The following is a 14,264-nucleotide window of genomic DNA, read 5'->3' as shown; positions in this document are numbered from 1 at the left end:
AAGCCTCACCCGCTGCCAAGCCACATCTCATCCCCAGGCAGCCGCCTTTTGGCCTGATCCACCGGGGCGGGGCTGTGATTGGCCCGCGCGCTGATGATGGGCACGTGCACTGTTGATTTAGAGTAATTGTGCGGGATGACTAACCCAACATTCAAGAGCGGGTGAACCCGCCGAGTCAGAATTTCTTGCATTTGTTGGCACTATCCCTAATCAGGGAATGGTATCAGATCGCCCCTAGGCAGACAGGTTAATCTTGCAAGTATCTACGTCTACCAGTTGGAATATCCCCATCATGCTGGTGGTTGAAGGTTTCGCAGTCGAAACACATCACGAGCCCCACTAGGTAGGGTCAGGATTACATCGACTGTCCCTTAAAACTCTAATTATACATGTTGACTGCCCTTGTTTACTCCTTCCGTATACGCAACCTACTATGATGCACCACTCCAACAATCGAATTCTAGGCAGCTATCCTGCAGGCACACGAACAGTGATCACGTCTAATCATCATATTTGCTGTTTTAAAAACGTCTATTGAAACTTTGTAACTGATTTACATAGAAACTGAAAGATAGGTAATAGAAAGAAAGGCGTGCAACGTCCGTCGCTCGGCTGCAGGCAACGACAAGTTCGCTTACCCGGTAATGACTCGCCGTGGTACCCCAACATCCCGTGCCCGCTTCTCGCGGAAATTATGCAAGCGCTCTCCAATTAGGTAGACGTCGTCCCGGATATTGACTCGCCATATCTCCACCTGTCGCCGTACCAGATACACTAGCCATCCGATCAGACTGATTACCAGCGTGGCCGGATACGCATACCGGTAAACCTTGGACTGCACCTCCGGCGTGGATGAGAATACGGTGGCATTCATACAGAATCCAAGGATCAGTGGTACCACGACCGCAAGCGTGGCCAGCAGCACCACAGGGAGCAGAACTGCCCGCGTAGTCACTTTGGCATTAGGCTTCAGCATTCCGTCTCGAACAATAGCATTCAATGCTGCCGCCGGACGGGAGGCAGCATTCCACAACCCGAACTTGACGGCCATTTGTACATAGAGCACACCGAGCGTCCAGTCCTGGATGAAGTGGATAACATGGGCCTGGGCGCCACCAACGTACGTGTGCGCTGGAACTAAGAGATACAGCTCCATGACTAGCGCAACAAGAGACGGCAGGAGCACTGCAAACGTGGCGAGAACATAGGTAATTCGAGCCGCATCGAGAACCATATGCACCACACCGACGCATGCTTCCCGAGGGGACTGTAGGTAAGGGCTCAACCGGTCTTTCGCCGCGGCGAGGAAAGGCCGACAATAGTACAGAATGTAGGCAGCAGTGCCGACGATGGATGTGCCCGTGGAGAAGGCATACACGTCGTTGAGCGGCCGGTGAGGGAAAGTGGACGACATGACCTTTCGGCCAATGATCAGAGGAACAACGGTGATGCCTACACCCGTGGCAGCAGCAAACACCCAGATCAGTAGGATGAAGGCTGCAATGCGAGTCCGAAAGCGTGGCGGAATGTAAACTTTAGTGAACATCTCATTGGCCCGGCCATGGAGACCCTGATCCGTATCTGGTGCCCCATCAACCCTCTGGTTGGACTCGGTCACCTCAAGGAACACTTGACTGCCTTTGGGGATGCGGACTTGATCCGAAGCAGGTGCCCGTACGAATCGTCCATCACGAGCGAAGTAGACACTGGGCTTCTCACTGTCGTCATTTTGCGGACGTCCATCAACCACCGGATGTTCCGGATCTCCCTTGGCGGCTGACAAGACATCCCACCAAGTCCGACGAGCATGATAACCCTCTTCGTCAACTTGCCTCTCGCCAAAGAAAAAGTTGGTTAGGCGCAGGAAGCGAGCGCACTTGTGGAACCACCAGTCATAAAGATTATGAAGACCGTCCGATGGCTTGATCGATTGAATGGCAAGCGGCATGACGAAATTGTAGAACAACAAGTCCACGGGAAATTCCAAGACAGGGATAGTGGCGGACCAATGCACAGGAAGCACACCGTCGAAAGCGTAGTAGATTCCCCATACGACACCACCCAGGCAGACAATGACCAGGGCGCCATACACAAGGGCACTAAATGCAATTTTCCGCAGCTGCGTAGTGATATTGCGCTCCAGAACATCTCGCACCGGATGAAATGTCGGATCATCTGGATCGCGAATAAAGTCTAGCCATAGATATTAGCAGAAGCTTGGGGGAAGAAATAAGGTAAAACTTACAAAGCACACCGCTCCTCATTATCTTCCTGCACATGGATACGAAAAGGGCAAAATGGAACATATAACACGTTCCAATGAACCAGTGCACAAAAAGAGACGTAAGGGGAGATGAGGAGGTGAATTCTAAACGCGAGGCAATCGTGGCGTTCTCGAAGAGAGGCAACAGTGCAACATCGAGTAACGAGCCACAATACAGTGGGAACACAATCATTTCGATGCCGATAATGAGAATAACCTTCATCACTCCACCTGCTTGGTGAAGGATGTCGGCGACAATACCTTCGACTCTCTGTCCGCGATCGCCACCAGAAAGCATATTGGTGAAACGCAGGTACAGAAGCCCGAGAGCCGACGCAAGAAGGTAGCCCATAAAAATAGCGATGACGCGATCTTTGGTATCCCAAACAGCTAGATCATAACTGATGGTGATGCCCGCCGAAGCCGGACCACTCACACTTGAACCAAACCAGCTTGTGCCCTTCGAGGTATACAGCAACTGATGGGCAAGGTCGTAGAGCTGGTCCCGTGTCTGGACTAGCAGTTGGGCCAAGCCTTCAAAGCCATTCTCGATTGAAAAGGCACCCACGGGTCCATGAGATACAATTCGAAGGGGGAAGTCATGCAAGATGAATTTGCCGACGGTGAAGGCTGAATGAGCCAAGGCTGCGACACGCGCTTGGTGGATCTTTAGAGCTTGATGGGAAAGAACCGAAAACATAGGCACGTCGGATTCGTGGAAGACAAAGAAAGCCTGCAAAACATTGCGTAGTCGGTGACTACTGGCGTCGATGAGGGACAATGAGGCACTGGTGACGGACTTGGTCTGCGGAATCCATTCGCCCAGTGGAACAAAAGCACCGAAAGGACTGAGCAACACTTTGCAAATGAGGCTGAGCCAGTACATAACGTAGCCCAAGCTACCGATAAGAGTGTCCAGCGCTACATCTGCGAAAACAGATATGGCAGTCATGGGAACACCGAAGACCAGTTGTACGGGGTTTGCGAGAAGTACAAGGGCAATTTTGCCCCAGAGATAGGGAAGCCAGATGCCAATTGCCACGGTAAACGAGATCAAGAGTGCGCTGAATACTCCATTCTGCAGAAGGCCAAAAATCGGACCTTGCATGCCAATGAGCTCCAGAATGCCCTCCAAGTCATCTCCCTCCTCGACTGCATCAGCGTCATTTGCATCAAGACCAAAATCTGGGGCGATTGCTTGGTTGTTCGGTGCGGCTTCGTTGGCAAGGCGTCTGTTATTCTGAATGGGTACGAACGGCGCCTCCAAAGCAGGGTCCGCGACGACGTGATCATCATCCTCTTGCGGACGATCTTGACCTTGATCAGGAGTTTCAAGATCAGCCCAAAACCAATCGAAGAGTCTGGCAACCAAGTTCTTGGGAGGAACCGGCGCTGCTTGATCATTCTGTGGCATAGCTCCAGCACTTTCCGAGGCTCCTTCGGCATTCGATGTGACCGCGTTGGCCGAAGCTGAGGCGCTCGGAACCTGATCGGATTGAATGCCAGTACCGGCGGAAGGTGTCGAATCGGACGGTACTTCAGAGTCACCTACAGCACGGAGGCTAGAGCCGAAACCACCGTGAGTAGATTCACGGTCTTGCCGATCATCACTCACGTCAGTCCCCAGCGCATTGGGCGCAGAAGCGATATCCCAGGGATGACGGTTGGCCGCTGATGACGAGGGTTCCAACAGTGGCGATCGTGCTGAACTGGGTTCACTGTGCATCTCCGTCTGATCGGCGAAGGAATCCGAGCTAGCAGCCTCATGGAGAGGTGACTCGCGCCTCCAAGAACCACGCAGGGTGTCGTTCCGTTGAAGCTTGGTCATTGCCGTGACGATCCAGCCCAGCTCATCCTGGCGGCCTTCCTCTCGTACGAGCCTGAGGACCTGCTCGGGATCACCATGGCCACGCGCCCAGAGATCCCTAAACGTTTCCACCCCAGGCCAGACCTGGTTGCCGTGGGAGGTCGAGTGCTCTAGGGACAAAGGGTTCAATTCATCCTCACTGTCGCTATTACGCCGGAACATATGCTGGGATGTACTAGGTCCCTGCATATCCGAGTCACTGGAACTGATTGAGCCACCATCGCGGAATGAGGAATGCACACGATACGAATCAGACTCCGCCAGAGAGGCAAGCTGTCCTTCTTCTGCGCGATTGGAGATATCCTCGACATGTTCATGAGTACTTTCATCGCGGGGTACATCCTCTGGCTCAGGGGCGCGTAACTCTGGCTGTACCTCTTCAGGGCGCTGTACTGGACGGTTATTCGCAATCAGCTGGACGGCAGCTTCCCGCTCACCCTCCGCGATATTGGCCATGGGCTGTTGTTGAACAACCCACTCGCGGATGAGGAAGATGAGAATAAACGAGATGACAACCAATAACGTTATAAGTTGACCTTCTAATGTATCAATAAGGATGTTATTAATCGTGGGCGATGGTGTTAAGGTGTTTAGAAACTCCACGTCGGAGAGCCACGATGGGCGCCGAGGCTTGTATGATCCGGCTGTCACATTCGTAGGGCTGATGCTCAACGAACCGGTACCCGACATTGCGGGGAAAAACAAGGCAGAAAAAGCTTTCTTGATGACTGTGAGAAGTAGCGGCTCGCCTGATGAGAAACTGAACATGGATGATACCGGTGACTGCACGGCTGGTGCATCTGATGCTCCTGCTAATGCGCTGGTAGCTGCGCCCACACCCATGGCAGCCGTTCCATTCGCTACAACCTGGGCTAGATGATCGGATGAAGATGGTTGGGGATCGTCCGCGCCCGACCAGCGGCCATCAGCTAGCCAGAATAGAGCTCTCCAGATTGCCCTCATCGACCATGGCAGCCACCCAAGCCAGACGAAGGCGACCAGTACAAACCGCAGCCATGTGACAATAGTACGAAAACTATGGATTAGTAGCTGTCGGAGGAAAAGCGGAGCGGGGAGATTTTGGGGCATATTGGGATCGTATAACTTCGTAAACCGGAAGGGCGTTTTGCAGAGTTCGCAATGCTTCTTCTGAGAGTGGGACAGCCATTCTACCAGACATGCCTGGTGAACGAACTTGATACTTCCGCTACATTTGCATGGATAGAATAGTTGTTCCTCCTCGGTACCCTCACCACGGCATATGCGACAAGTGTCTGGCTCTTCAAACTCCCTCTCCTTCCCCTTATAGTTCGTCTGATAGGCCGGGTCATTCATCAGGTCGGGGAAGGAGGTAGAATGGGTATAATCCCGGGATGAGCCCTCGGGGAACTCCATTTTGCGCAATCAACGTCGACTCGACGAGCTTATCGTCTTCAGCAGCGGCAATCAGATATCATGTTCGGAAAGGCTTGTAGCACCGCGAACAGGTACGTGTGAACCGAGAAAGTGAGATGGTGGAACGGAGACACTGCGCCAGGGGATTCTCTCGCAATTTGATACAATCCTCTTCTAACGAGACGTTCAAATAGTGCTGCTAGAAGAAAATACACGTCAGTGTCCAACCATAGGCGGGTTTCCGTAAGAGGCGTATGTGGCAAGACGCAAAGCAGTCGGTGGAAAGGCAAAAGACCAGCCAAAGCTGTGGTTCAGTTGAACTGGTTGATCCCCCCCAACATATGCTGAATCAGCACAAGGCCCTCGATGCCTCGGTCATGTGATATTACGGTATAGTACCTCTAGGGGCGGTGAGGGGCCGCCCAATTGCCTGCATCGTTGCAGATCTGCACGTCAGGTTCTGTAAGACTGTAATGTCAAGTGCCACCGAAGGACCGATGACCTCACAGCTCCTTACAATAAAGGCTATTTACTATGGCTATTGTTGTTGTTCCTTGAATCCAGCGAGGTGTTGTTGACAACTGGAGATCTACTCTGGTGATCGGCAGAACACCCACTCTATCTCTCGTCATTCATGCAACCTCGCTTACCCTCCGTTCTAGATATATACCGTAACACTGCCTGTTCCTTGCCCGTCAGGATACAGATTGGTATCACCCCTCTAAAACTCGACGGCGCCAAGACGGAGACGGGAATTGATCGTCGCGTGCGCTTCGAGGATCCCAGCTTGTGATTCCGGAAAAACGTTGCTAAGACCCTTTCATCTTCCCCCCTCCCAAAGTCGACTGGGCCCTTTAGTTTGTCCGAATTTCCGGAAGGCTCAGGAGATAGTCTAGGCTTCATCATCTTTGGCTCATTCATATACTATCTTCGTCGAATTGGACACGCGACGCGAGTTTCAGTTTTCTGCCTGCCGGACTCGAAGCGAGCGGCACCCCCGTTGACAACGGGAACAACTTATGATGACCGTTCCGGATAATAGCAATGTCCCGGATGGGGCCGATCGGATAATAAAATCCAGGAGCAGCGCTTCAAAGTCAAGCAAACGAGGAACTATCCGGTGGACAGTTGGGCTGGTGGTGCGGTAAGTCTCACTCAAAAATCTAGACCGGGATCTTCGGTCCACCGCGTTATGGAGTTGAACCGTTGCTAATCTGACGATCAACTTGACAGGCTCTGTATCTGGTATGCTCTTCTCACGCCATTCCTGCGCTGCCCTTCTCAGCTCTCCGACCTTACGGATTCTTCGCCGCGAGTATGCAAGCCATACCTTGTTGCTCGCTCCTATGTCGAACCCCATGTGATGCCGTATTATGACGCTTATGGCGCGCCATATGTCGAGACAGTGCGCCCGTACGTGCAGGTTCTCAATGAGAAAGTGTACGCGCCTACTTCGCGTGTCGTCAAGCACGGGTATGAGAGATACGGTGCGCCCGCTTTGGATAGAGCCCAGCTTTATGGCCAGCAGCAGTGGGAGACGATTGTCGTCCCACATTTGCAGTCCGCTAAGGACAGAGCAAATGGCCTGTATCAGTCTCAAGTATATCCCCATGTGCAAAGCGTTGAGGCGGCTTTGTCGCCATCCTTCCACAAAGCCAACGGCGCGATCAAGTCGGCATACGGAGACTACCTTCTCCCCTTCGGCGCAAAATATAGGCCTTTCATTGGCAAGACCTATACAACAGGGCAGGATATGCTCACAACAACCGTACTTCCTTATGCGCAAAACTCATGGTCTGCGGCTATCTATTTCATTCACAGCACATTATGGCCCAGAGTCACCGGAGTCTACTCCGAGAACGTCGAACCGCAGCTAGTTAAGATCGGAGAAAGATTAGCAAGTTACCGTGAGGAGAAGAGGTTGCGACAGGTTGCAGAGGAAGTGGAGAGGTAGGTTTTCGTTGCTGTAATAGATATGGTTCATGTGTTAATTTGTCATTACAGTGCATCCCAACAAGCATCTTTTCTCACTGCACCAAAAGCTACTGAGGTGGACGACTTGACGACATCGTCCACAACCGAGCAAGCCACCGCAACGCCTACGCTGTCGCCTACAGAACAAGCTGCGAAAGCGCGCAATAGTATTGAGACTGACCTGCACACCTGGCAACAAAAGTTTGCTGTTGCTGCAGAGAAGGGCCTCGAGGACCTTGAAGAGCGCTTGCAAGAGATAGTCAACGGGTTCATTGGGAGTGGCGTACGCGCACATGGAGAAAGCTTGGCGACCGCATTGGAGGCTGTTGTTGACAACGAGCTTATAGCTCTCAAGCGTCATATTAACAGCCTCGCCGAGTCTTTGCCAAAAGAAGACGTGCCCCAAGAGGAGCAGGCAGCGACAAACGAGCTTTTCGGAAACATCAAAGAAGCCGCAGTGTCTATCCGGGACCGTGCTCACGCCCTTCGAGAATGGCGCAATTCCTTCGACCAAGAGCTTACCAGGCGCGTTTCTTTTGCAATCAATTCTACACTCGATGTCCTGGATAGCGTCCGCGATCTTGGACTTCAAGAGGTCGGCATGCGTTGGGCCTGGATGGAGGGTGTCACCTACAAGGATTGGGCTAGGTACCATGCATTGAAGGCACAGTTCGAGGAATGGAAAGATGAGTTTTTGGAATTTGGCCTTCAGCACGCGAAGCTTGAGGAAGCGCGAGCAGTAGCGGACGAGATCCTGTCGCATGGAATGGAGATTGCTGAGGCTGCCGCCAAGGAGCTAACCCGGCTGAGAGACGTTGGCAAGTGGAAGATCGCCGCCAGGGAAGCGAGCGATGACTTTGACACCAGATCTGAGCCTCCACCTGCATTGCCTAAGCCTAGCCGTACCCCCGAGCCTGTTGCAGATGAAAATGCACCGGCAAATGAGGCAGCCGATGCTGAGCGTCCGGATGGGACAGTCTTTGCGTATGATGCCGCCTCTCGGGTTGCAAATGACGGGTCCAACGGCGAGGAAGAGAGTATGGCAACTGATGAGGAACACGCTTCTCCCCAGGGCAACGTTGGATTGCCTTCAAACTACGAATCGACTGGCTTTGCGGGCGATGACCAGGACCAGGCAGCCGAGACTCAGGATGCCGACGAGTTGAAAGCAGCATGGGGAGTAGCCGCAGCTGATGTGAGAATCCCGTCGGAAGAAGAAACACCACAGGCTTCTGGTCCTCCATTGTCGTCCGAGCAACAACAAGCTGTCGCGGATCTCGTCTCAGGTCTACTCGTGGACAAAGACTCCGCCTACGCTAAAGAAATCATGAACAAACTGCACTCAATTTACGGGACCCCACAGCCAACACCAGAGCCCTCTGTATCATCTGACGACGCCTCTGATGACACCTCTGAGGACGTTAGTGATGTCGATGCAGATGCTTCGAATATCTCCATCTCCGAAGAAGAACCTCTCCAGGAAACTGATGACGCCTCGGATGCACCATCTGAAGAGGTCTTCGAGTATACTGCTATCGCCGATGACGAGGATAGCAGCGACGAGGCACAAGACTCCCACGAGTCACTCTCCGACGAGATCGAGGTCGAAGAGGATCCATCCATGGATAACGCCGAATCGCACTCGGCAACTTCTCCTTCCACTACCAGCAATGTTGTATCCGATGAGGCCGAGGAAACCATCATCCCCGAAACAACCCCAGCCAACGAAGACAGCATTGCAGAGGAGTTGTAACCTGAGACAAGACAGACAGACAGGGTTGGCTGTTTCTTGGCAATTCTTTTATGATTTGATATCCCAAAACATTCTTGTTATTCGCTTGATTTACCATCTCAGGTCGGCCCATGATATTCCCCACATAGTTTCCCCACGATTTGTACGTCATGATATAGCATTTTCCATTCCGCTTCAATCCGACCTCTTATACCACCTGAATTTCCTTTTTCTACTTTTGCTGTGTACTATGTGCTGTGTTTTTGTTTCCCAATTCTTGTAACGGCCACTCCTGCTTCATCAAAGTTGTGCCCCTCTGGCACCAAAGTTTTTGCTTTTTGGAAGCGCTCATCTCGCATCCGATCTATCTTCACAAACATTAAAATACAATCTGCTCAACCATAGAACAACGGTGACACCAAACCACGCAATGCGTAGCCATCCGTATTATATATGCATAAACCGTCCCCAAACGGCCACTCAATGAAACCAACCAACAGCCCACTCCCCCAAGACCATATCAGCGATACTGCACCCCCCTGGCACCCCTCTTCTCCATCTTCTTCTGCCTCTTACTCTCCGCCGCACCTCCTTGCTCCTGCCCAGCACCCGCACCAGCACCACCCATCCCTGCCAACCCACTCTTCATGCCCATAAAGGTACTGTACGCCAACCACACCGAATACACTGGCACGACGATCCACAACCACCAAGCACGATCGCCAAACAAGCAGGCAGCACCAATGCACCCCCACGTCCAGTACAGCACGTCCCACATGTATTCCGTCAGTCCTGCGGCGCCGAGATCCTCTCCGGGAGAGCGGAGGGATCCATCAGCGGGGTTGTAGACCGGGCGGCCGAGCCGTTCGAGGTAGAATTCGATGATGAGGGTCGGGCAGGCGAGTGTGAAGTAGGGGGTTAGAGAGCGAGGGCGGTTGAAGAGCCAGTGGAGAGCGAGGAAGAGGAAGTGTAGGGCGAAACTGATGAGGTGGGTGCGGGTGAGGAGGGACGCGTTGCGCGCGGCGAGGGTTTTGGCGGCTTTCTATGGGGGTGGAGATTAGTTGGTTGAATGTGAGGGTTTTAGTTTAAGGAGGGGGGTGGGGTGGACGAACTTGAGCCATGTTGTTTAGTGGTGGTGGTGATTTTTGAAGTTGAGATTAATTCGGTATGATCGGATGACGATGATGATAATGATTGATGCAGGTCGCGTGCGGATGCAAGTCAGGGTGCAGTGGGGGGATGGTGGAAATGACAGGGAGCGATGACTCCGCTCAGTGAATGAATTGATTAGCGATAAGCAAGCTGCATGATCGGGGAGGGATAATGTAGTCTAGTAGTCCAGATATTAGATAGATCGATAGATTGAAGGTGGAAGGAACAGTTGTAGTAGTAGATGATGGCGAATAGGGAATGGCGTTGCCCACCACAACCACAGCCAAGCCGCTCTCCGCCTCTCACCAGCCACGCTCCGCCAGATTCGCTGCTCCAAAACATCGCCAAAAAGGCGTCGTGAACAACGACTTCTGTCGGACTTTGCCGCTTCGCCCCTCGGCCTGCTTTGGGCTTCTGCCGCGTATATCTGGTCTGCTGCTTTCGCTGTCTGCTCGTCGCGACATGCGATTTGGCTCCCTTTGACATTTTTCTGGGCCTGCACGGCGTCACGAGTTGTCCGGACGTCATCCACCTTCCCTTCTCTCTGCCACAGCTTCGCAATCACCCCCTCTCGACTAGTTTGACCTGTGGCGGAGATATAGACAAAACCCATTGCGAACCATCGGGCGCAAACTAGCCAGACGATATACTTCGCCGGTTATTGTTCTGACAGGTGTTGATGATCTAACAGTCTTTTTTTTTTTCTCTGTTCCCTATCTATACAGTTGAAAGAAACACCACGTCGTCGTTGCCTTAAATCCGGTTCACGCGGCGCTCCCCTCACACTTCTTAGTGTTCTTCAATCCACTTGGAATATTTCTCTACTCCACCCATGCTGGTTCGGTGTTAACAGATTAACTACCTCACCTGTCGCTCATCTGTTCCTTGATTCCGCAAGCTCCCTTCGCGCCGTTCCCAATACGAACATCAATACCGCCTCCTCTCCTGCAGCGCCTCTCTAATATCGCCCCCCCTCCTCTCTCCCTTCTCCTTGAATGAATCCCACACCTCAACATGTCACCCTCCACCGCACATATATCGAGCCAACTTAGGCAATTAATATACTACCATCTTGATAACAACCTCGTCCGTAATGCGCTTTTCCTTGCCGGTCGGTTGCACGCCTACGAACCCCGAGCAGCGGAATCTTCATATTTACTCGCCTTATGCCATCTCCAGAGTGGTCAAGTGAAAGCAGCATACGACTACAGCAAGAACTTTGGATGGCGAGGCACTCACCTGGGCTGCGCATATGTGTTCGCCCAGGCGTGCCTGGACCTGGGAAAATATCCTGAAGGCATCACGGCATTGGAACGAAGCAAAGGGCTCTGGTCCACAAAGAACCATTGGGGTACGCTTTGTTAGGCATTTCTTTATATTATCTCGCTTGTCGCAAATGGACGCGACCAATTTTCTTGGCTGATCACAGCTGACATGTTCTTTTCGCGGTTTCCAGGAAAACACAGCGAGACGCGCAGGCAACATTTACCCGATGCGGCAGCGGTGCTGTGTCTACAGGGCAAGCTCTTCTATGCGCATAATGAACTGAATGCGGCTGTTGAATGCTATGTCGACGCGCTCAAGTTGAACCCGTTCATGTGGGACGCTTTCTTGGGCTTGTGTGAGACCGGTGAGTATCGCAAGCGGATAGGGAGAATGCTGTCGCTAATCGTTCAAAGGGGTCAATATCCGCGTCCCCAACATCTTCAAGATGACACCTGAACTGAACGCTTTGTTAGCGTCCTCCTCACAAGATGACTTAGATTTGTCTTCGGATAAGGCAGCACATTCTGCAGGTCCCTTGCAGTCACAACCGAAACTGAACTCAAGCACCGATCCCTTTACATCTTTGACGTCTCGGACTGAGGCAGTCGGCACCCATGGGAGCTCCGCTCTCTGGGAAAAGCTCAATGGCAGCACGGTCAGCGTGGCATCCACCGGCACATCAGCAGTTCCGGCATTTCGAGAAGGGACCGAAACACCTGGAGGCCAAAGCAGTGAGTCGGATGACCGCACCATGCACCGGGCAGACGCGCCATTGGAGCCGCCCTTGGCGCCTGCACGGAAGAACCGAACGATACAGACGATTAGTGCCGATCACGGCATGGACTCCCCACCAAAGATGAAGCCCACGGGTATCCGACCCCGAACCAGAACCAAGCCTGAGCCCGATGAGCCGGCCACAACGTATACGGAACGAGAACTCTCACAAGGAGTCCGTGTGGGTGACCGCAAGCGAACTGTCTCTGGATCAGTTGCCCATTCTGCACAGCAACCCACCGAACCTGGCGCGCCGCAACGACGGAGCGTCCGCCTTTTCAACCAGATAAAGCCTACTACGAGCAAGCTTTCTAGTTCCGCGCTGGGGACGAAGGATGGCCGAGAAATGAAGAAGGTAAGGGCTACCGGTGCGAAGGGTCGAACTACAACCGCTCCCAGTGTGGGTCGAGTCGTCAGCGGCAATCGAAAACACATCGGTGACACACATGATGGTGAGACCAAGGACCACCGCCCAGCCACATCGGCATCAAATGGGACCCACCACACTTCTTCGAGAGGACCTTCACTTGATCGGTCTAAAGCTGTGGAGGCATTGACATGGCTGTTAGAGCTATTTTCGAAGCTGGCGTCCGGATACTTTGCGTTGTGTCGCTATCGTTGCGCTGAAGCTACCCAGATCTTCGCAGCTTTGTCGCAGGGCCAGAGGGAGACCCCATGGGTACTGTCGCAAATCGGACGAGCATACTACGAACAGGCGATGTATTCCGAAGCCGAGAAATACTTTGTCCGGGTGAAAAGCATGGCTCCGTCTCGGCTGGAGGATATGGAAATCTACTCAACCGTGCTCTGGCATTTAAAAAATGATGTCGAGCTGGCCTATTTGGCGCACGAGCTCATGGAAACAGACCGTCTCTCGCCTCAGGCCTGGTGCGCTGTTGGCAACTCATTTTCGCACCAGCGGGACCATGACCAGGCTTTGAAATGCTTCAAGCGAGCCACGCAACTTGATCCTCATTTCGCATACGGTTTCACTCTGCAAGGACATGAATATGTGGCCAATGAAGAGTACGACAAGGCTCTCGATGCGTATCGACACGGAATTAGCGCTGACAGTCGCCATTATAACGCCTGGTATGGGTTGGGTACGGTATACGACAAGATGGGCAAGCTCGAGTTTGCCGAACAGCATTTCCGCAATGCGGCTAACATCAATCCGACGAATGCGGTGCTCATCTGCTGCATCGGACTGGTATTGGAGAAGATGAACAACCCCCGCGGGGCCCTCGCTCAGTACGGGCGGGCCTGTCAACTGGCACCTCACTCGGTTCTCGCTCGCTTCCGCAAGGCTCGCGTACTGATGAAGCTTTCGGAGCTGAAGTTGGCGCTGACCGAGCTGAAGGTGCTTAAGGATATGGCACCAGATGAGGCCAACGTGCATTATCTGCTGGGTAAACTCTACAAGATGTTGCATGAGAAGGCCAATGCTATCAAGCATTTCACGACCGCATTGAATTTGGATCCCAAGGTAAGTTTAGGAGCCCTCATCCCATCCTCCGCCAAACTCGAATGCACCCGGCTAACTCCTTCAGGCGGCACAATACATCAAGGATGCCATGGAATCCCTGGACGATGATGAAGAGGATGACGAAGATATGGCATGATTTTCTTTCTCCCTTGTTCTTACTATTCTTCCTGATTCCTCTGTGTACTTCTTCAACGGGTTCCTGTCCTAGTGGACCCATCTGTACCCTGGAAACCTATTGGCGAGGAGCGGCGTTGTCTTTTCTCTTTCTCTCTCTTTCTGGGTTGAATTTGCACCAGCATCAGCATTACGAGGGCGTTCGCCGGTGGGTTGGTTAGAACTGGCATTGCGTGCATCT

The 14,264-nt window shown here is 52.7% G+C and overlaps 4 protein-coding genes across 4 annotated transcripts; 2 read left to right on the top strand and 2 right to left on the bottom strand.

Annotated features, from left to right (window-relative positions):
- Window positions 1-634: 634 nt before the first annotated feature.
- An12g04000 (uncharacterized protein) lies at window positions 635-5,219 on the bottom strand (the record flags this gene model as incomplete). The annotated part of the gene is made up of 2 exons (XM_059750831.1): window positions 635-2,193; window positions 2,246-5,219. 2 exons carry the CDS (start codon window positions 5,217-5,219, stop codon window positions 635-637), a joined length of 4,533 nt encoding a protein of 1,510 aa, XP_059604429.1.
- A 1,669-nt stretch (window positions 5,220-6,888) lies between these two features.
- Window positions 6,889-9,252, top strand: An12g03990 (uncharacterized protein; the record flags this gene model as incomplete). The annotated part of the gene is made up of 2 exons (XM_001395436.3): window positions 6,889-7,475; window positions 7,530-9,252. The coding sequence occupies 2 exons, from the start codon at window positions 6,889-6,891 to the stop codon at window positions 9,250-9,252; spliced, it is 2,310 nt and encodes a 769-aa protein (XP_001395473.3).
- Window positions 9,253-9,751: 499 nt separating this feature from the next.
- On the bottom strand, window positions 9,752-10,352 carry An12g03980 (uncharacterized protein; the record flags this gene model as incomplete). The annotated part of the gene is made up of 2 exons (XM_001395435.3): window positions 9,752-10,273; window positions 10,344-10,352. The coding sequence occupies 2 exons, from the start codon at window positions 10,350-10,352 to the stop codon at window positions 9,752-9,754; spliced, it is 531 nt and encodes a 176-aa protein (XP_001395472.1).
- Window positions 10,353-11,397: 1,045 nt separating this feature from the next.
- On the top strand, window positions 11,398-14,045 carry An12g03970 (uncharacterized protein; the record flags this gene model as incomplete). Its single annotated transcript, XM_001395434.1, has 4 exons — window positions 11,398-11,734; window positions 11,840-12,013; window positions 12,063-13,909; window positions 13,974-14,045. The coding sequence occupies 4 exons, from the start codon at window positions 11,398-11,400 to the stop codon at window positions 14,043-14,045; spliced, it is 2,430 nt and encodes an 809-aa protein (XP_001395471.1).
- Window positions 14,046-14,264: the final 219 nt, after the last annotated feature.

Source organism: Aspergillus niger (assembly GCF_000002855.4).
Source record: "Aspergillus niger supercontig An12".
Taxonomy (NCBI): Eukaryota; Fungi; Ascomycota; class Eurotiomycetes; order Eurotiales; family Aspergillaceae; genus Aspergillus; species Aspergillus niger.
This window is presented reverse-complemented; position numbering and strand designations above follow the sequence as displayed.